Source organism: Amblyomma americanum, chromosome 8, assembly GCF_052857255.1.
Source record: "Amblyomma americanum isolate KBUSLIRL-KWMA chromosome 8, ASM5285725v1, whole genome shotgun sequence".
NCBI lineage: Eukaryota > Metazoa > Arthropoda > Arachnida > Ixodida > Ixodidae > Amblyomma > Amblyomma americanum.
In genome coordinates, this window is record NC_135504.1 from 48,143,638 (window position 1) to 48,166,315 (window position 22,678).

At 43.4% G+C, this 22,678-nt stretch overlaps 1 protein-coding gene across 1 annotated transcript; it reads left to right on the forward strand.

The window, feature by feature from the left end:
* Positions 1 to 4,945: 4,945 nt before the first annotated feature.
* LOC144101569 (juvenile hormone acid O-methyltransferase-like) lies at positions 4,946 to 16,876 on the forward strand. The gene is made up of 3 exons (XM_077634719.1): positions 4,946 to 5,544; positions 12,948 to 13,113; positions 16,381 to 16,876. Exons 1-3 carry the CDS (start codon positions 4,999 to 5,001, stop codon positions 16,563 to 16,565), a joined length of 897 nt encoding a protein of 298 aa, XP_077490845.1. The 5' UTR covers positions 4,946 to 4,998; the 3' UTR covers positions 16,566 to 16,876.
* Positions 16,877 to 22,678: the final 5,802 nt, after the last annotated feature.

Sequence of the window (22,678 nt, forward strand, 5' to 3'; positions counted from 1 at the left end):
AGTATTAAATGTACATAAAGAAAAGTTCCAGCCCTCATATCGATGATATCACTGCTTCTTAAGAAATCACAAAAACTGCACAATATACAACTTTCTAACCTGGTGACTACATTAAGTGATAAGGTCCCATAAAGACTACGTTCGAAGTCCTATACCGTGTCATCTGCACTCAAAATATTTTATTCTTTGCTTGCGGCAATCACAAAGAAATGCTAGTTTTTGTGAGCGACCACAATAAGGCAGTTATCGCAGCGTCTGACCAACACGAAAAGGGGCCGAAGTCGCGAACGCCACTTTTCCGAAAAATATCTAATGATGCATTGGCCAGTCGTGACATTGGTGACCACTGTTGATTGCAGTAATCAGCCAAAACACTCACTCCATGCCCTTGAGTTGCCTTTCAGTGTCCGCGGAAAAATTAACATCCCTAAGCGAATTCTTTATGTGGTCTCTGGCATAGTCTGCTGGCGTATCAGAAAGGAAATTAGAAGTGCGCTGCCATTTAACCTTCACCGCTGCTTTCCTCCCTCTTGTGCTTCACAAATTATCAACGTGAACTAGTTCCCAATGGGTAATTTTATATTCGCCCCTGTCTAGGGACACACATTTTTTGTAAAATTCTATTCCGCTTAAGCGGTAATCTACGAAAGGTAGAGTCGTTGTCTTCGGCTCACTCTTTGCTGGGCTCTAACAACACTTCCTATGGAGATTCATTGTGCAAGTGCATCTTTTCATATCCATTTCTCCCCTAGTTCTTTTGAAGTGCGATGCAAGGAAGTCGTGACCACACCGTTGCATATCTTTTAACATGATCTGAATGCTATATAATAGCGGCATCTAAAGGAACAGTCATGGTCTAATGAAACCTGAAGGACTGCATGTACCCTTACATCCCTCATTTTCTCTTTTGTGGCGTATCGCTGCAGCAGGTTTTTAATTATATTTGCCGATGAATTTGCTAAGAATATTTACTTACGTTTTTAGATTTACAATGCGGCATCCAATTCCAAGTATGCACGCTATTATAAATTACGTATCTATTGTTGTTCGTGATGAAAACAGATCGAAAACCAAGATGGGATGGCACAGCAGAGAAAGGCAACCGCTTTTGTTCATTTCTCCGCTAACGTCCCGCTTTAAGTCGTGCGTAATTCTTATATCAATCACCAACTAGCCCGATATCCTCTCATTCCTGTCATTGCCTTTCATATTTCTCCTTTTGTACTTCCCGTGAATAGTGGATGTCTTGTTTCAAGTTTTATTTTCTTTGCATCATATATCAAAATTGTTACTGTATATACTTCTTGTCCCGTTTTTTTACACGTATTACTATTTCAGTTTTTTTTTATTGGTTGTATTTTTATGCTAACTACTTGATACACTGCCTTCCTCTGTTTGCTATTTTACCCCACTTGCTCGGCCCTATGAGGTCCTACTGACAGTCGTGTACTATGGGACCTCCTTCTGTACTGATTTTAGTGTATTAATTATTATTGTGTGGTTTACTGAATAAACTTGAAACTTATTGACGTCTATATAAGCAATTTAAAAGTACCGTGTTTATTGAACAAGGCATATTTTTTTTTGTAAATCATGCTAGCAAGATTGCTGAAGAAAAAATTTATTAAACAGGGGCCGAGATAACAATCATCTTACGCGTGGTTGGCCTTGCTGACAGCACTCAGTTGGAAACGAAGATGGCCAGCAAAGTGTTTTGGTGACCTATAACCGAGCAGGCACGTCATCTGTGTTCCACAAAGAGCGGTCTGCATTTACAAGAGCACGGAGTACACCCGCCGTCAAATGTAAATGGAAGGTGTTTATGTCAAAATGATTTAATTTCTCTGAATCCAAACTGTAATGGTCCTGGTTTATAACTGTATTGTGTAAATCGCGCAAACACAATTTGGGGAAATATATTTATTCAGTGATGCATGAAATGAAGGCTCTGATATTAACTTTTTTTTTGCTACGATTGTCTTTCATTGTCTTTTGACATCAGCTCTTCAAGGACGCGTCATTCAGTAATAGCTTCAAGCTGTATGAGCCCAGAACGGCTGCTTAAAACGTCTGGACTGAGCACTCAATCAGTATCGTAGCCTTGATGGCATCACTCCCGACGGCCCTGATGTCAGCGCACTAAGCACGGTGCAAATTCCTTAGTTTTTTTTTTTGGCGATCCAACCCGTACGAGCTTTAAGACGACAGAAGCATACTAGCTGCAGTCAAATAAAAAGCTAAAGAGGCGCTGCATTCCTACTACTGTGCTTAAAAACAACTGTTGTCAGCTAATTGGTTCGCGATGAACAGAGAGCACATACTAAACGAATACAGGCGCGTTTGTGGCTGATAAGGTTACTGCCTTGAGTTCTCTCGACCTATTCAGTTTTCTGATAACCTTCACGTGTGGCTTCAGAAGAACTGGGAATTTCATGTCATAAGCGCAGGCACGTGGCATGACCAAGCACTAGTATAGGTCCGTCTAAAAAATGGCTGCTCATCTCAATACGCTGCAGCTAAATGCGGGGAGATCGATGCGTTGAACGTCACCGCGGGTTGCCTAGGTTCCCTGTCGTTGGCACCGCAATGCCAAACTTAGACAGCGTGGAAGTGGTTCACACCTGCTGCAGTTTTTCCCACACTAGGGCGAATTTAATAATGTATTCTTTGATGTTCTCAACAGATCGTACTGAAGGAGAAACTACTGAACATGGTGGCTCTATGGTTTGCATAGCGGAAATACTCACGCACTTTCTAGAAACTTTTCGCCGTAATATGTCTCGAAATATGAGTGCGCTAGAAAATTTTGACTTTTTTGTTCAAGCTCAATACATCCAAGCAGCGCTAAAAACATAAAATGACCGGTACATTTAACGCTTTGTCCTTCATCTAAACCGATGTATGCTTCGAGGATGAAAGGAAACACCAAAAAGAATAAAATTTCAGATTCAATTAGGTGCCTAACACGCCCTTCAGTGGTATCCAGGGGATTAGGATAATGACGAAAATGCAGGAAGAGCAGATCGGAGGAGAGTATGTGCTTTAGGATTTTTATTCAGAATGGGTCAGCTAAACCGTTGTTAGAAAAGAGGTCGAATGGTATAGGCATAGAGGCGCCGGATTTGGGATATTACTGAACAGAAAAAGGTGATAGAAAATATAAGTGTTAGATCAAGCATTAATGCCCAGATTTTTTCATTCTGGACAGAATAAAGTCAACCTTTTATCTTAGAACTTGCAGTAAAAATCTTTATATAATATTGAGACTGATGAGTTGATAATTTAAAGAGGTGTGACTTATTGATTAATGCTTCTTCACACTATGGTGAATTCTGCTTGCTTCGTTCAGATAATAATCATACCTCTTTTCCACAACCATCTTTATCTAGGAGTAATCGCAATGTTCTTATTCATCTGCTCTTTGCAAGAACTAAAGCTCTCAAATACACTCTACACGTACTGTGGCGCGTTGTAACTCTACACTTGGAAACAGTCGATCATTATCGCTTTCTGATTACTTGACCACCATTGAGACTGTCACATGCTAAGGTATTGCCTTTATATGTTAATGCTGCCATGTGCTCTTTGTGCATGAAAATGTATGTTTTATTATATTTTATTCACAGCATTCATGCTATAGCCCCTGCATGAAGTTGCAGTATAATAAAAAATATAAATAAAATTTACTGCCTCAAGTGCAGTGTAACATGACCCCGCATTTTTTCGCGTCTGCCCTTCGAGCTGAGCAGCGCCCATGGACTGGCAAAACTACTTAAGTGTAACAGGAGCATCCGTAATTAGGCACTTCCGTTCCATTAGGACAGTGCGTTCGGAACACCGCGTTTAAAGCTCACCGTAAGTTGTTGTCCATTTCTACCGCGGCGGTAAAAGGTTATTAACAAAAGAGTGTGAGCTTATGTCTAAGCAAATCATCTGACCGTTATTACTTTATATAGGAAGTTTCACCTAAGGATTTACACAATTTTTCAAAATAGACTTTTTGGGTTTGAAGTTTATTTTCCTTAGCATTATTAGCCGTGTAGCACATCAGAATACAGCTCGGATGTGCCAACTAGCCGGATGTTTAACTGATATTGAATATTATCTTTCTAACTATTACTGTTAGGCTCCTTAAATACTTGAAGTGCGTGTAGAACGACGCAAGTGATATCCATGTCACTTAAGAATTTCGAAAATGCGGTTACCTTCGGTTCTGTGGCCCAATACATCCTGGTTAAATGGAGCCAAAATGCAAGCGCTTTTGAGAAGCTTGCCGGCAAATAAATCTATCTATTGCACAAAACTCGTCGAAGTAGCCAAAATGTGGCGGGCACATCGCAGAGGGTAACCGCCTTTGCGAAATATAAAAACTGATATGTATATGCTTATGGTGGACTACACGCCTCTCCATAATTAAGCAACCTAAAATTAATAGTTCAACGTTAACCCTTTGTTATTATTGAACCAGTCTGGTAGTTAGCATGTCTTTGCTGCATTATAATGCACTGCATAGGTGACAAAGCAATTCCGAACAAAGCGCTCTTCAAAAAAATTGAGTGAAATCTTAGGTGAAACGCTCTGTCTAGACGCTTTTGGCGACAGCAGCCCTGGACTTGTAAACAGCTGCAGACGAGCTATTCAGCTAGAAAAAGCAAAAGATATCGCCCTATCTCTCTCTCGCAAACTCCGTAAACAACGGTTCTAGCTGTGCACCTAACGGACTCGCCAGCACTGCGTAAGCAAAACCGCCGTTTACCATGGTTGACGGGCCGGAAATTCGCCGTATCAGTGCTGTCTCAGAGAATGCTATCTGCTTTGACAACTCGAGCAGGTTTTGAGAGTTGTGAAGGCGGCTCTGTAAAGTTCAGCAGTCTGGCACTTTATCATTGACTACCCAGTGATTGCAGCTCTTGTACACGCTTATAGACCTGTTTATAAGCTCCGAAATTACCCTTGCTTCCACATACGCTGTTAGGAAAATTTCCAGGCTACATTTTAATGGCGTCGTTTCCTAGATTACCTTGTCGCACCGACCGCTGCAATATCTTGGATCCAAAGAAATTCAATGATTTGCTGTCATATACCGAAAAGGAAGATGCCAGCGCCCTGTACAGGATCACCTTTCTTGAAAAGCCTAGGGAAGATCAACTACATCTGGACATCGGATGTGGCCCTGGCACCTTTACGAAAACGCACCTCGTTCCTCGATCGTTTCCGTGCAAGAAAATCGTGGCCGTCGACAAGTCACCTGCTATGATTGAATTCGGAAGGAAAAACTCAGCCCATGACAGGATAACATTTGACATTTTCGACTTTTGCAGCGATGATGCTGGAGTCCTGCTAGCCAAATACGGTCATTTCGATCGCATCTATTCCTTCTTGTCTGTTCATTATGTCAACGACGAAAGAAAAGCTTTTAAGGAGCTCGCGCAGTTGCTGACTCCAGAATCCGGGGAATGCCTTGTATCTTCCGCTGTGTCAACTGCTATATTTGATGCTTGGCTTGATCTCTTTTTGAAGCAACGATGGCGGCAGCTAATCCCGGTGAGTATATACAATTTCTTTCATGATTTTTATTTAGCCAGAAAAATAGAATACTCCGCTGACTGTAGATTCTTAGCGGCAGCTCTTATTATTGCGTTACTAAATTTCGGACCTTCCTAGAAGTCGTTGGCGTCTACAGAGTTACCTGCAAATTTTCTTAGCTGGTATGTAGCAAATTAGTGAGAAGGAAATCCCTTCTGTACGTTTTGGGGACCGTCGGGGCTTGTAGACTGAAGAAGCCATAGTGGTGTCAGCTCAGGACATTCGCATCAACTAAGGGTAGTTGTTGGTTCTAAACGCAAACATGCCCTACCTGGTTCCCGGCATCTTTTAGTGCGAGGCACTCATAGCCTCATTTAAAGCAGTATAGACACCTAAATTTTGAATGCCTGTTTTTTTCTTTGTAATGATGCGTAAGGCTTAATATATATTTATTGCCACCTTCAATTCTGCTACAACCGCTAAATAATTTATAATTGCAAATTCTTCTCGTGCTGTTTCGGTTTCAACAGCAGAATGAGCACAGTGACGTCAACGTTTACATAAAGGTAACGTGAGACACGAAAAACATACATATAATCGCTGTTTCCGCATTAGTTGACAGTCCGGCTCTTGGGGAAGGCTGGCTTCAGCAATGCAATAAATTAAAACGATGAAGCAGCGATCATATGGACATTTTTCTATCCCTCTTGTAACACAAAATCCCTTTTTGACGTCACAGCCGTCGTTCAGCTGTTCAAACTGAAACAGCATGACAGACAAAATTCGATTATAAGTTATTTAGCGATCGTAGGCGAATATTACATGGTGATTAATGCGTAGTAGTGTCTTCCGCATCATTGAAGAGAATAAAACATGCCACCAAAATGAGGTGGCTATACTCCTTTAACACCTAATGAGAATCTTGTCATCTTTGAATTTTGTGCCACGGCCAGCAACAGCGAGGCCAGGCCAAGTTAAAGAAAATCAAGTCCATATTCACAACTGGTAGTCGAACCCGCGAATTGGTCAGCTTCGCAGACGGCGCACGAGAACACTAGGCCATCGCCGCAGTTTCTTTATTGCAGGGAAATAAAACCCGCTAAGCTACCAAATGTTTTACGTACACGCATACCATTCCACTATGCAGACTCTTATTCTCATGTCTTCGTCAAACACGCCTCGTGTAAGACTGCAACGCGTTCTCGTGCTTTGCATTACACACCGTCTTCTTCATCCACTAATTCTACCCGTGCCTTCGCACTAAAATAGGTTTAACCAAATTAAAACCCTTTTCAACCGTGAGGCTTGGGATTCCGCGCAGGCGTGTTGCTGCAGAAACTGCGACGAAACGTTGTCCTTTTTGGGACGTCCCACCAGAGCGAGCGCTAAAAACTTGCGTTACATACTCGTAAACCTCCTGTGGTACTTTTCTTTCTAGCTGTCATTAGGGAGTACTCCTAGTAAGTTTCAGCTTTAAATTTCAACAAAGATATTCCTGACGGAAATATCTGGCTCGCTTATCATGCTTCAGCGATTATGTTTTGAATGTGTTCGCCGAAGAAAAATTTGAAGTCGGATGAAGTCCTCAATATTTACAAGATGTGAGGAAGTGCTGTTAAGGAAACATTTGAATAGTGAATTTTCATCCCGCTGGCTAACTGTCATGAATCTACGTTTTTCGATAATAAGAGTAATTTGCCAAAATGCACACCAGCTAATTGCGCATTCAAGGCCCTGCTAAAGAATGTCACTGTCAGTGGCTGAACGGATTTAACAATAAATTATGCAGTCATCGGCGAATAATCGGACTGATGATGTAATATCAGATGGAAAAGCATTATTTTGAACTGAAAATATTAATTGACCGAGCACACTTATTTGAGGAACGCCTGAGATCAAAAACCGTGAGCCGTTTTCATAAGTAACATAAAGTTCCGGTTCCAGGATATAGTGAATATAACTCAGCGCCGATATTTTAAGTATAAAAGGACAATGGCAGACGTGCCGAAAAGCTCTGCAAAAATCAAAGATCATGAAGTCAGCCTGGATGTTTTCGTTGATGTTCTTGAGTAGATCAGTTGTACATTCAGGTATCTGTGTATTAGAGAAAGACCTTTTTCTGAATATTTGTTATATCTACACAACTACATTACAACTCCAAGGTAGAACAATTAAAACCATGAAGACGCGTTCAGATATGCGTGATAGCTTCATTCACCTCAGTTGTTTTAGAGATGATTTATAAATTAGTGCAGCACTAGTTCGGCGAACAACTTTGCCTGGCTTATCAAACCTATGGCAATATGTTCTTTTTGAAACACATAATAGGCTTGCACCGTGATAATGAAAGGAAGGCGCGCATCCTAAAGGCGCGTTAAAGGCCTCGTTAACTTCTCAGCATTGAGAACAGGCGCACGTAAGAAGCCACCACCATCTTATATTGCGGGCCAGACAAATGCTACTGCACGTTGACTGCCAGATATGTTCAATTCAGTCTAGATTCTTGGCTTCATCTTGCTGTCAATTGCACCGCAGTTCCTCGAACATGAGCACGAGCCAACAAACTGTTAGATACACGAAAACAGCTTGTCTTATTTTTAGGATCACACTTTCTCATTTCCCATACTTCACATAGGTTGATTAAAATCTACTACCTCCTTCTTGGTGGTGGTCTTGATATTCACCTTATTGATACCTTGTTATCTGCAGAGATGCGAGTGACTAAAGTAATGGAAAGTGAAAAACTGAAAGCGCCGGTGATTCACAAGTTGCCCTCATAAAAAATTGTTTAGGGTTATGCATAATAAGGGTAGAAAACAGGGCTAGCTGCAGCAGATTTATGTTGAAAACACTAGCGAAACAAAACAGGCGTCAGAAGACTAGAGGACAAGCAAAGCTCTGTGTTTGTCCTTTAGTCTTCTGGTCCGTGTTTTTCTTCTAGTCTTCTTGTCCCTGTTTTTTTTTGCGATGGTGTTTTCAACATGAATTTGTGCATAATTCCTGATAATATATCCTCGTATTGGAAGCGGACCTCTAACTGGTTTCAGCGGACCGTGCTCCTAGTGCCGAAATAAGTAAAGTGGTCTGTAGGCGTAACCATAATGATTTATAGGCAAAGAAAAAGGCCTTAAATAAGCGATAATACTACAGGCACATCACGAATCACTAAAATTTAGAACTTTAGGAACTGTCGACTACATAAAGCTGAAAAATAACCAATAAGGACTTCTTTCAAGATCCAACTGCGCACAATACAATATTTTTTTCCTTTGCTGGCGGCAGTCACAGTAAAAGCCGTCTGGTCTTCGTGAGTGGCCACAATGTGAAAATTTCTGAAGCAGGAGACCAACATGAAGAGGGACAAACATGAAATAGCAAGCGGATACATTTTTAGAAAAGGGGCCAATTACCCAGTGACCCGTATACGCGATCAGTGGCCGCTGAGGATGGCACTTATTACAGGCCTACTCAATATGTGAAGTCGTGCTGCCTTCCGTTAAGAATGAATAATAGTCCTAACTCAATCATTTACGTGGTGCCTCGTGCTCAGACAGAGAGCTAGAATAATCGTGCCGTTCAGCACCGTTCGTGTTTTGCCACCCCTGATACGCTTCACGAATTATCAATGAGCGCTAGTTCCAAACAAGGGCCCGTATAGTCACACCTGACTAATGACATGTATTTTGTGTGAAAAGCTCGTCCCTTTAAGCGTTCATCTCCTACTAACAGTAGATTGGTCGTCTTCTGCTCAGTCTTTGCTGGCTTTACGAACACTTCCTCACAAGAGTCATTGTACAAGTGCATCATTGTATATACCTTTGCCTCAATTTTTTTTTCAATACTGGTGCCAGGAAGTTGCGGCAGACGCACTGGTTATACCTCAACATGCTTTGAACTAAATACAATTGCGGCATTTCACGAGAAAATCGCAGTCAAATTGAACCCTATATACTCTATGTGTTTACCGTACTTCATTTTCTCCTCTCTTGAGCATCGTTGCAGCAATTTGTAAAACGTATTTGGTGACGAATATGTTTATTGAACTTTTTGAATATTTACATTGCCCTCTCCATTTACAAATATGCACCCTGATATCAGAAGTGTAAAATATCTTATTCTTGATGAAAACAGTGCGCAAACTAATATGGGACGGTACAGCAGAGAAGAGGACCGGCGTTTTTCTTCGTTTCATCTCTGACGGCTAGCCTAATATAGTATGTAGTTTTTTATATTGGTAGCCAACTAGACCGAAATCATTCCGGTTCTTTTGTGCTCGTCTTTGCCTTTCATAGCTTTCGAGAAACACTGGATACTATTTCAGCTCTGAAGCCGCCGCAGTGGCTCAGTTGCTCGGCTTCTGACCCGCTGCAGCAGCGGTCGGCTGATGACCCGAAAGACGCGGGTTCGATCCCGGCCCCGGCGGTCGAATTTCGATGGAGGCGAAATTCTAGAGGCCCGCGTACTGTGCTATGTCAGCGCACGTTAAAGAACCCCAGGTGGTCGAAATTTCCGGAGCCCTTCACTACGGCGTCCCTTGTTGCTTTGGGACGTTAAACAATAATAAAAAATATTTCAGCTATGAGTGATTTATTAATACCGCGTTCATTGAGCAAGTCATTTAATATTTGTTAATCATGTTTGCAAGCTTGTCCAAGAAGAAAAAAATTTAAAAGAGGAGGCGAGGGAACATTTTTCCTCCGCGCTGTGGCTTTGTGTGACAGTGCTTTCGTGGAAAGGAAGGCGGCCACCAAACCTATTGCGGGTTGGCTCACCCGTGGTTTCAGAGTCAGCGATCTGCACTGACACGCGTCAAGGCACTTGTACGCTTGTACAAGGACGCGTCCCTGGAAAATAGCTTGATGCTCTATGAGCGGTGAACGGCCGCAGAAAATGGCTCGACTAAGCGAGCAATCAGTATAGTAGCGTTGTTGGCGTTATGCCGGCCGGTCCTGAAAACGGCTCAGTGAGCACGGCGCAAATCCCTTTGGTTTTTGTTGAGAACCGAAAACAACAAGCGTCACGATGACGGAAGCATACTCTCTACAGTCAAAGAATACCGCCCATGAGGGGTTGCACTTCTTTCACTGCTCTTAAAGCCAGCTGCCGTCAGCCGCTTGGTTCTCGATGAACGCGAGTGCATATCCTGAACGATTGGAGTACTGTTTGTCACTGATAACGTTGCTTACCTAAGTGCTCTCGGCATAGCCAAGTGAGCTGATACGGTTCGTATGAGGCACCCCGGAATTCTGTGTTGTAAGCGCAGGCAGGATGACATGGTAAATCCCTACTAAGGGCTAGTCTGTAAAAACTGTTTCTCATCTCAATACGCTGTCCTTAAGGTGCTGTTGTTAAAGCGGCAGACTTCACCGCACGGTTTTGGGTTTTGTGCCTTTTGAACCGCAATGTCAACGTACAGAATCTTATAGATAGTGCGCTAGTGATTCGGACGGAGTTAGTATAATTAGAATAGTCTAGTGCGCCGGGAGCGGTTTAAATGGATGTGGTTTATATTTGTAATTAGAGTGCGCCAAATTGCAGCGTCGTTGGATAAAAGTTCGAATAGTCAGGATACAGACGGTCCAGAGTTAGGATAACATTGAAAAGATAACGATAACACTGGCTTATAAAACTCTAATTGGTCCTAAAAACGAGTATGCCGCGGCCATTTGGGACCCTGATCAAGCCTACGTTAAAACTGACACCAAATGATTGCAGAACCGTGCTGTTCGCTCTATATGTTCAGACTACACAGCCTTAGCAAGCGTTTCAGTATAAAAAACATGCCGAACTATAACATTTGTCACATCGCCGCCAACTTTCTTGTTTAACGCTTTCTAATAAGCTTTATCACCACCATCCCTTCGCACCGACTTGTTTCAGTCACGTCATGCCAACTTTCCACGCCGTCATCATTATTTCAAAGTTAAACGCGTAAAGTGTCATTAATCGTCCTGCGCCAATTCATAAATTCCCCGCACTATCATTTAATGGAGTAGTCTGCGGTCAGTCACCGCCCAATAAATTGACAAAAAATCCCAAGATCTTCATTGCTGTGACGCAAATGTGTAAAACTTTGCTTTTTTTGTTCGTGCTCGTTTTTTTATTTTTTGTGTTTTGCATTATGTTTTCATTAACGTGCTTTGTTACCTTGCTAAAATGTACCGCGTTTATTATTATCATTGCATGCCCCCCACTATGTACGCGCTCATCTGGAGGGCCTTTATGGGTAACGTGAATAAATAATTAAACAAACAAAGGCGCATGAAACTATATGATTTCGACACAGCAATAATACCCATATTTCTCTATTTTCTGTGGCATCAAGTCACCTTTTGTTTACAACTTGCTGTAAAAAACAATTAGGTAATTACTCGACACAGACTGATCTGTTCATGATCCTCGAAAAAGATACAACCTTTAGGATCGTTATCTTACCATGCTTAATCAGGAAGTGCTTCAGCGCTCCAATTATTTTTTCCGGTCACCTAGGCCTCATGCATTTACCGATATAAACATGTGCTTTTCATATGACCCAGACTGGGACCAGAATATCTTAAGCCCAACGCAGAATCTCTTCTTTCGATCCAGACCTCAATCGGAAAGTGAAAACCACCCGTATAAAGAAAGGTGTCTCCATATATCAAGTGATGTGTCCTGGCAAATCGCCGAGAAATATAGAAAATCTAGCAAAAGAAAGGTACTCGCGCATACGCGCAGCTTCCAATTACAAGAGCAGAAATAGGGTTATATGGCTATATACCACAATGAAAGCAGGAGTGCCAGAACTTCCTGGAATATGTAGTACCTGGCCAAGAACACGCCCTTATATCATGGCTGTACACGAAACTTGAAAGTAGCGATTAACTGCGATACCACGAATTATTCCAGAGAGTACGTAGACGCAATAGGGAGCCGTAGAAATTCTTGACGCCAGAGTGCCAGCACCTTTAGTGTCATCGCTCTAATCCCGATGTCGTCTGCCTTATCTGCTACTCTCAAGGGCGCCTAATCTGCATTGTGCTGCTTCTACGAAGACCGTCTAAGTTTGTTAGAACGAGTGTAATTTTTTCTGCATTCGAATTTGTAATAGAAATGGTGTGATCAATTGCACACATTCTACGAATCTACGTGCTAATAGTCGTAAAAGCTTCCCGCTGAGTGCTCAACTCTTCCTGCTTGTCATAATCGGAAAATATAAATTAAAAAGCAGTTATCACCGACTATTGCAAATCCGCACACAGAATTGAAACCGCTCAGTCGTAATTAAGAAATAGCGGACAGCGTCGAGTTAATGCAACGATCTAGCACCGAAATTTTGATCTGTTACAACGCGTTGTGCAAGACCTCGTTTTGCACATGACAAAGTTCTACTCATAAATACCAGCAATATTTGTGTTGACGGTCAATTTTTTTCGTTCCAGGACCCGAGGTTGCTGTTCTCCAAGCAATTTAGCTTTCACTTCAAGAAGAGCAAGGCCCAAATCGAATCGGATGTCAGGCTTATGGTCTCAGAAGCTGGCCTGAAATGCATTTCACTCTACGTCTACGATACCGCATGGCCATTCCCTGATGCCTCTGCATGTGCAGGTAATGACTGAGCAGTTAAATCAGATACACTCGAAATTGTGCATATTGTTCGCAAAAAAATTTACGTGGTGACAGCTTCTTTTAGTTAGTGGTTTAAAAAACTTGGTATTTTTTACGCGTCCATACGCAAGGTATGTGTTTGCGATGCGTCGCTTAGGTGGATATAAAAGAACCAAAGAGACGCGCTGTAAATGCTTTTAAATGTCGAACACGAATGCAGTTTAAATCCCCGTTTTGTGGTTTTCGTGCGTTCTTCGATACGTTGTGTTCAGTAAGGCATGAAAATCGTATTGGCCTTACTTGTTGGAATTTCTTTGTAGTGTTTAAATGTATATCATCAGGCCATCAAAGCTCTATACATTCATGGACCTCAAGCGGTTAAACTGTGTTTTTTTCTCTGTAAAAAAACTGCAAAATCCTACGTTATCTAACGCACCTAATAACGCACAAACGCAATAATATTCTCGATTTGCCGTTCCTTCTAATTCTTTTGATGGCTCTGAATATTCAGCAGTTTTATCTAGGTTTGCATATGCTAGGTTTTATACTGGTGTTGGGGCGCACCACATTGGTGTTCTGTCAAATTGAAATTTTTCCTCTATAGAAAGGGCTGATGCGCCGTCAAAATGAGAGGAAGTTGTTTATTCATGTGAAGAGGTTCCAACGTGCTTGCAAGAAACCAAGTACACTCTACTTTGCTGAGGATGCAGAATAGGCAAAGTTATATCGTTGAAAGAAATCAACCGGGAACACATACGAGAAAGGGAACTGCGAGGAATCCACTCTCTATATATGAATAGTTACTACCGGTGTCACACATATAACAAAGTTCTTCAGTGACGGCATCCTGAAAATAAGGACATGAAAAGTTCGTTCACGACGCCGCCGCGGTGGTTCAGTGGTTAAGGCGCTCAGGTGCTGACCCGAAAGACGTAGGTTCGATCCCGGCTGCGGCGGTCGAATTTCGTTGGAGGGAAAATTCTTGAGCCAAGTGTACTGTGAGATGTCAGTACACGTTAAAGAACAGCAGGGGGTGCTAACTTCCGGAGCCATTCACTACAGCGTCCCTCATAGCCCGAGTCGCTGTGGGATGTTAAACCCCAATAAACTATAAAACAAAAAGAAAAGTTCGTTCACAACGCTGAAGAAAAGATCGAAAGAAACTTTAAAATGCGTATCGCTGTTAGTACGAAGTACCGCCGGGTGGTGCTGCCGGGCGGCACCGGAGCAGGTGAGCGGCTGCGATGGGGCTGCAGGCTGTTGACTGCCCTCCGTCGTCGTGATTGGGGTCATGCCGCTGAGGAGCTTGACGGTGATTGTGAACAATTCAGTCTGACGCCACCACCTTCACCAAATCAAGAGTGGTTTATGGGGACGTGAGCAGCACCGGCAACGAAGACTTGGTCACACGTAATCGGGAAAACAACCCGGCGAGAAGAAGTGTTTATGATAACCTCAGGCTTGATGACACATACGCATGGTGGGGGATTGGCCAGGGTGCATTACACCAAAAGCACATCTCAGCATGAGCGTCAGCAGGCTGCCTCCAGAGCTTCATCATCGTTGCGTCGGCGCCTGGTAGTCATCTTCATTGCAATTACTTTAATTCATTTATTGGCCGCCAATTTACAAAACTTTTTTTTGCTTGGGAATCAAGTTGTGAATGCAGTGACCATTGTAATCTCTCGCCTAACGAGCAAACTACGCCATGACTCTTCCTGTCAACTCTCTGTCGGCGAATGCGTCCCCAGCGATATGCTTCTTTAAACACGCAAACGCGTAAAACTAACCAGTCACCGGGACTGGGCTATTCGTTACATGGTCCCAAAATTCCCTCATTAATCCCGCCAGAAGCCAGGCGGTATCGTTAGTTGTACGGACCTAGGCGCTGTCATCAAGCAGTCATAAGCCACTTATCAGTTGCTTGCGTTTGCAGTCACATCTCTGGTCCAGTGCGTATGGTGCTAGGCTGCTCACCCAAAAGACACTGGTTCAATGCCGGCTGCGGCAGTCGAATTTTGTTACAGGCAAAATTCTAGAGGCTCGTGTGCTCTGCGATGTCAGTAAAGGTTAGGGAACCACAGACGGTCAAAATTTTCGGAGCCCTTTACTACGGCGTTCCTCATAGCCTGTGTCGCTTTGGGACGTTAAATCCTCAAAAAATAAACAAACCTTTCATTTGCTTTGCATGTGCGCTGCCGTAAATTTATAAAGTTTCTCAACATGCAGCACAGGTAATTATGGTTTTTAAAGGAAGGAAGATTGAGTTCATTAATATGCCTCATCGTCACCCGTTTGTGCGAACAAAATCACCAAGGTCACCAATGACAACAGAAAATGTACCGCTACTATTTTATTTGTGAACATTGGCTCTGCATTCCGTGAATTCACAGCACTACTGCACCGTGTTCGGTAGATTCTAAACACAATTAAAAACATCACAGATATGACTGCGAATGGCCGCTGGCGGTCAGTCTCTGGCATGCCTATAGAGAGCTCATCACGGATTGCAGCTCGCTGTTGGCGGGTGTCTGGATGAGCGCAGAGGTTTGTATGGCGTACAAATTGGCCTCTTGCTGGAGGATAACTGTAAAGAGGAAGCAGAGGGAAGGTGAACGTTCAATGTATAAGGCAGTGCTCCCACCTGTCGAATCGCTTTTTAACTTACCGGGTGGTGCGTGGAATATTCTTACTTTCCGGACACGTCTTGCAACAATCGAGTGCACTCTGGTCAATTTCGTAATGATTGTTTTAGTTTATATGTGCTGCTGAGTTTAAACACATGTGTTGGTCTATTGTAGTGAGCACCACGTGCCTGAGCAAAAGGTTATTTCCATAGAAGGCACAAGAAACTGCTCCTCAATGCTCTGCTGAGACGTAGCCAATACAGGAGGAAGTTGAATATTGTCACTTAAGTTCACTTGAGCATGAAATAAACGTAGGGAGGATTGTACAAGTCGTACAACATGTGTTCGAGCACTGAATTTATCTCTGAGCGTCTTACACTGATCTGGAAAAGTAATTATGTGGCACAAAGTTACGGTATGCTAAGGTAGTTTTCTCAGCATTTTTTTTATCTAGTATTCTCACTTGTGCTAAACACAACCGCTAAGATAATTCGGGAATTTTGTTCAGATATAGCACAAAGTGGAAAATAGATAGGATCCAATTGGACTGGACCATTCCCAAAACTTGTCGCATCGACTAGTTTTCATTCCGGCGCAATCATATGCAGCTTGCAAACTTACGATTGTGTTTTCGTTCCAGACGCCATGTTTGAAGCATTCAACTTTCGGAAATACGTTCCCGAGACCGACACAGAAGACTTCAAGGCTGACATGGCGCGAGCCCTAAATGGAGGCTCCACCGAGGAACACCGAGAATTTTCTATGAAGAGTATTCTGTACAGCGTTCACGCTCAATCAGCAGGCATGCAAATGAACAAGTGTTAGAGCCTTAAATGGAGGTTCCACCGAGGAACACCGAGAATTTTCTATGAAGAATGTTTTATACTGCGTTCATGCTCAATCAGCACGCTTGCAAATGTACAGATATTAGACTTGAAAAAAGACGTTATACGAGCTAATTTTTATGGTTGCATTCCTCTTTTCATTTGCGTTCGGTTTGTTGTTTTGGATTGTAGCCGTCTCATTCCATGCGGCGTTTTACGAAAGCGCGTTTTAAATGTGCATTTCCTGGCTAACAAAAGAGCTTTATTAAGATGTAAAGCAATGTTTTAAGAATAAAATAAAATATACTTTTACGAGACCCTTGTATCAGTTGGTATTCGAAAAAGTGAGTTAGGTTCTTCTGAGCTGCCTTTTTATCTATTCGGGCCTTCTGATCAACCATCCAGCCATTCTGATATAGTGAGGAATCTGTGAAGATGCGGTCGTATTGGCTCGTTCAGATTGCTATTGTCTTTACATGCTACACAACCTGTATTCATAGGCGTCTATGTGGTTAGCTACGGCGAACACTGCAGCGTTATGCTATAACAAACGAGGAGTACAAAAAAAACCTGGCAGTTACATGTACAGGATTGGGAGTCCTATTGCTTAGCATAAAAAAATATAGTAGCAATAAAGGCAGCAACGAATACAATGCATCGAAATGAATTAGCACAAAGGTTCTGCAACCAAGGACGTGCAAAGTTATTGCTTGTAGGCGCCTTCACACAAAAGCAAAGGGTCACCTAACCCTCCTTGTTTTTCGCAGCCGAATAGCGGAAAAACCACAGTTGTTACAGACATGTGTTGCAAAAAAAAATTGTAAATGAATAATTGACCCCAGAAAAAGACTAATTTATCTTCAACTGCCACATTTCTGAGAAGGCTGTATAGTTTACCTCGGTAGCCCTAAGTTGTCCCTTGGATAGACGCTAATTTCTCCCTTATGACTGAAAAAATCAACCCAACATATTAATTTGTAACAATTTTCTTTCACATCCTGCTTACAGATAGAGATGACCGCAAAAGTTGTGCCACTTTAATTCAACGCGGTGGCACTTGACACCTGCTCTTCTTAGCCTCAACGTCGGCTTCACCTGTTCAGTGTTCAAGTGTTCAGTGAATTCTGTGGGCGGCTATAGGCCTAACATTATTACGGGAGTTAACTCGGCAGCAGATGCAAGAGGCTGCAGTCGGGGAGCGCACAAAAACCATTTCATCCCATCACTAGCTGCAACATCCTCCCCGTCAGTGACAGTCCCGCGACAGTACAACGTCCTTTTAAGCCTTAGCGACTGCGTACCGTAACACTAACCCGCTCCACCCGCCGGAGAAACACTGTTTCCTGTTTCCGGCGTAATTTATGTAATTTATGTCAAAGGATTGATCCTCGACATGGCGCTTATATGTCGACCCAACTATCAAATTGAAGTGGACAAGAAGTACAATACGATGCAAAGGAACATTGAAAACCTCATGTGGTGAAAAAAAAATCTAGATTCTTGAATTTATGGCTGCCTCGACTTTGACGTGCCGGTGGTGCGATCTTGATTCTAAGTCATAAACTCTTGAATGATAGCTAAAGGCTGTGGGTGCCTACTGGTTTCGTTTGAAGACGGCTAGTGCACATAATTTCTACGTAGATAATATGTACTTTTCATCGTATCCCACAAAGGACGCGGCCTGAATCACTAACTAGATTGACCTCAATATTCCTTCAGCAGCACAATGCCCACGGTTTGTATGCGGGCTGCCCAGCCCAGAATCATATCGGAGGAGGTCATTGCGTATCGTGTGCTTGGAGTTTCGATGAAAAAAAAAACACCCTGCGTCCTTAGATAAACATGCGCTTCTGTGGCTAGATTTGCATTTTTTAAAAAGAAAAATTTTTTAGAAATGCATACTATATTAGAATAAGCGCAAAAACGCGGATTTTTGCTACGTAGAAAACGAAAATGAGCGGGAAGTACTGTGAGGTGGAGCCAATCAGCATGAAAACATATCATCATCATCATCATCATCATCATCATTATCATTGTCATCAGCTCTGAATATAGTCGTGCTTCTTAGACATACAATCGGCAACAGACAATTTTGCTACACTATGAACCTCCGGATTAGTGATTTCGCACTAACAATGAAAGATTACGGCATGACCTAGCTCTTGTAACTACAGGAAAAAATTTCAACACTCTCTTCATTCATAAAAGTCTTATCATCTTTCAAAAACTCAGTCCACCAGAGAGGAAAGCCATTTATTGAATATAAATCAGGAGTATCAGGCAAACATTGAGACGATATTTGCTGAGAAGTACTTAATAATTAAATGACTGAAATCGCAGAGGTGTGCAAAAGCTACGTTAATTTACCACACCTCTTCAAACGCGCGAATGGCGTTTCTGGTCATAGATTTCCATGCTCTATGTATCTACTGCTTGTTTGTGTACGTTGTATAAGTACTCTGTCATTGTTCAATCAATATCCGTCCGCGATGAAGTGTATGGTATTTATGCAGGAATGTTCAATTAAAATCCTGGCATCAAGTTCCAGCTGAACTAATGATAATCGGGCTGGTTGGTATAGTTTTATTCACAGATCCCTTGTTTTTAATTGCTTTCTTAGTAGCTTTTCTTCCCTGCCTTTATTCTTACATCCTCTGAAAAAGTGGTGCTTTCTGGTATATATTTGTTTAGCGAGGAGCTCTTCAGCGTCTATGGTCGGTGAGCCTCCGGTCTCGAGGAGCCAGGTGAACGAGAGCTTTAACGTGAGAAAACAACCAATACGCGGGACGTATTTGCGCGCGGAGTCAAATCCCAGTCTGTAATCCTTACTTTTTTTTTGGCTGGCTGGGATATACGAGTTTTGAAAGAAAAAGGAAACGGTCTTATTTTAATGCCGATAACGCTGTTGCACTGTAAGGTAGATCGAAATATATTTCGTGAAAATGAAGGCTGATTCAGTGCATATCACACGTTCCCTTTTCCTACCCTTGATGAGAGCCTTTTAGGAGGTGTTTTATTTAACTGAGTAGACTCCGGACCGTTGTAAGCGCACCTGAGCCTTCCGCGGATTTACTCAACAAATGATGTCAGGAATTTTGCGGCCGTACGTTGCCCATGAGATGGCGAGGAAGAGACTTATTTGAGGGTGTAATAGCCAATTCTCCAGCTTGGAACATGTCGTATTTCCTAGACAATCATTCGTAACGGGTAGATATTTCACTGGGGCAAAATGTAGCTTAGAATTAGTTTTCACGCTCACAAGCATTATAAACCAGTAATAAATTTTTACAAAAGTTTAAGCCGGCTAAACCTAAGTAACGAAAGGAAAAACTTGGAAGTTAAGTCTAGTAAAGCTTAGTTAGGCTTAGGTGTTTCTTGGTGGTAATGCCTGACGTTCAGCCAAGGTTTACCAGGCTTAAAATTAAAGCTCTTGCTTTGGTTGCTTAGGTTTAGCCGGGTTAAATCATTGCCCAATTTTAAAGCGAAAGCATTCTGTAAAGTACTACTCCCTTCCATACCTTGTTCGGCGTGTGCTTCATATGGCCTTGAATCGAAGAGAACCACCTGACGTCGCCGAAGCGGAGCTGTGTCGAAACCGGTAATGAGCGGGAACATCGAAAGCAAAGGAAAGCAGCATAACAGGCCCCTCCGGGATAGTGGATACCTCAGTCGGATTTTAAGCTACGTGGGAGCGGTAGTGAGAGATATGGGCAGCATGCGTTGGCATTCAAAACGTTGCGGCATAAATGTGAAGCTGGGGCTATATGCCGTCGGCTTTGAATGTTTTCATTGGCGTTGTCGTTGATAACGTTCTAGACCTCCTTGAATTTGAGAAAAGGAAGGGCTGCCTGTGTGCGTGGACGCCTCATTCGCACTTGGAGGTCGGTGGAGGTGGTGAGAAAGAGGTGTGACTCCATGCAGTAGCGCTGACACTTTGTGGCAGACACGCGCCACTGCAGCAATAGTCCGCAGCGTTCATTTGGTGACGGACCTCTCGCTATCAAGCATTAATTTAAATTCCACCTGCAAGGGTGGCAGGGTGGGCGCGCTGCCTATTCAATGTGCAGACCGCACTCAACGTTACAGACGCCAAGTCTAGTTGACGGATACACCACAGCTTTCGTTCGCTAACCAGGTTCAACAGTCGTGAGCTTCGTCTTCAGCCTGTTGTCTTCGCAACCTCTGAGACATAGACAGCACTCGAGGCATCTCGCCTGAGTCATCAACGTCTACTGCTGCCGTTAAATTGTCGTGAGCTGTTGCAATCCGTTGGCACTGGGTGAGAGGCAGCGGAGACTGTCTAGACAGCTTGAGCGCTCAGCTTCGGCATAGCTGCGGTCGAGGGACGTTATGGTTGTCACGCGAGTAAGCAGAAGGGAGCGCTCGGTTTTGGCGGTGGGAGTGGTTGAGTGACTTCATAGCTCTTACGTGGTGTCTCCTGGTTTTAACGTCAAACTCGCGCATACGGTGAAGAAGCTACAGAGGGAACAAGTAAATGTTATCGCTTTTGATGCGAATGCTTCACTGCGCTAGGTAAAGCCAATTTCATCGTGCGTCGCCGGTTGAGCTTCAAGTGAGGCAGAGGTCAAGTGTGGCTCTAGGCCTTGCCATATGTGGTCCACCATCGTGAAGCGCCACTTTACCTTTGATATTTCCATTCGCCAGCAGAGGGAGGTAGTATAGGCTGCAGCGTTCATTGGGTGACCAACCTCTCGCAATCAACTATTAATTTGGTCTCCCACCTTCCAAGGTGGTAGGGTGGGCGCGCTGCTTATCCAGTGTGCGGAACGCACTCAGCGTTGCAGACTCCAATCCAAGTCTACTTGCCGATACAACACAGCTTTTTCTCTCTAGCCAGGGTCAGAAGTAATTAAACCGCAGCATATTTAATTATTTTTTTTTGTAGGAGTAAAACTTTGGCTTTTACAAGACCGCAAGGATGTCAGTTCTAAAATTACCTGACTGGTGGCAGTCGAAATAAAACAAATTATTCATGGTCCACACGACCAGTGGCTCTTCACAATCTTCACGGCCTTCACACTTCGGAATCTCTTTTGCAGCAGTTGTATTCCTTGTTTCAGGAAGCCGTTGACGGCATGACGTAAGGCGGCGCACCAGGAATCAACGACCCATGTTTCCATTTCCTCACAATAGTAGAAGGAGTCATCAAAGGAACAATTTTTATAGCAAATCACTGAGGTGCGCGTTCCTGATTTAGCAACGTCGTTGTTGGCGTAACGCATGGTTTTGATACGTGTAAAACTTGTGTGCTCATTGTGATACTGCCCCAAAGTGCCTCCGGCATCATTGGCGCATCCGCCGTGGTGTCTGAGAGGTTAGGGTGCTCAGGGTACTGATCCGGAGTACCCGGGTTCAAACCCAACCGCATGGAAAGGTGGTGGTAGTTAACACTTTAATAGATACTGGGGAGTGTAGGACACGCAGGTCCTTGAGCTCCCGCACGGCCCCACTGCACTGAAACGTTCATGTCCTGGAAGCTCATGACGCTGGCAGCCCAGCCTGTGGCGATGGCTTGATTGGCCCGGTCCTCGAAACGCAGTAGGGTCTCCCAAGCCTCCAAGCCTCCGAAGTCGTAAGGTGCTCCAGGCCCCGCTGGGGAGGATCCGCCGGGCACAGGAAAAAGGATATAATCGAGAGTGGCTTTGGGGTTGTGGCAGAGGGTACAGGAGGTGTTTGTGTGGACTTGGTGATAGTGCGAGCGTATATAAGGGGAGGGTAAGGTACGTGTTTGGAGCCGCCTCCAAAGTGTCTGGTGATAATTGTCAAGGGGTGCGGTGGGAGGTAGAGGCGACGCTCGGCTTTGCAGGCCTGCGTCAGTTGACTGAATGAATGCATGCGCTTCCGTAACAACTCTAAATTTTTCCGCAGCGCTCCACGACAGCCCCACTTTCTTTCTTCTTCTTTAAGTCCCTCCTTTTATTCCTTTCCTTACAGCGCGGTTCGGATGTCCACCGAGATATGTGAGGCAGTTTCTGCGTTATTTCCTTTCCTCGAAGCCCAATTTTCATTCTCATTGCACAGTGCTTAGAGAACTGGGCTCTGTTAGGGAACTGGGCTGCAGAGCCGCAGTCCCGGGCTCGAACCCGGCTGCGG

What these genes read in the sequence shown, in the direction of transcription:
- LOC144101569 (XM_077634719.1), top strand. Translation starts at nt 4,999, where the DNA reads ATGGCGTCGTTTCCTAGATTACCTTGTCGCACCGACCGCTGCAATATC. An exon ending in GATGGCGGCAGCTAATCCCG is followed by an intron (nt 5,545 to 12,947) that starts GTGAGTATATAC and finishes TTTTCGTTCCAG; the next exon opens with GACCCGAGGTTGCTGTTCTC. An exon ending in TGATGCCTCTGCATGTGCAG is followed by an intron (nt 13,114 to 16,380) that starts GTAATGACTGAG and finishes TTTTCGTTCCAG; the next exon opens with ACGCCATGTTTGAAGCATTC.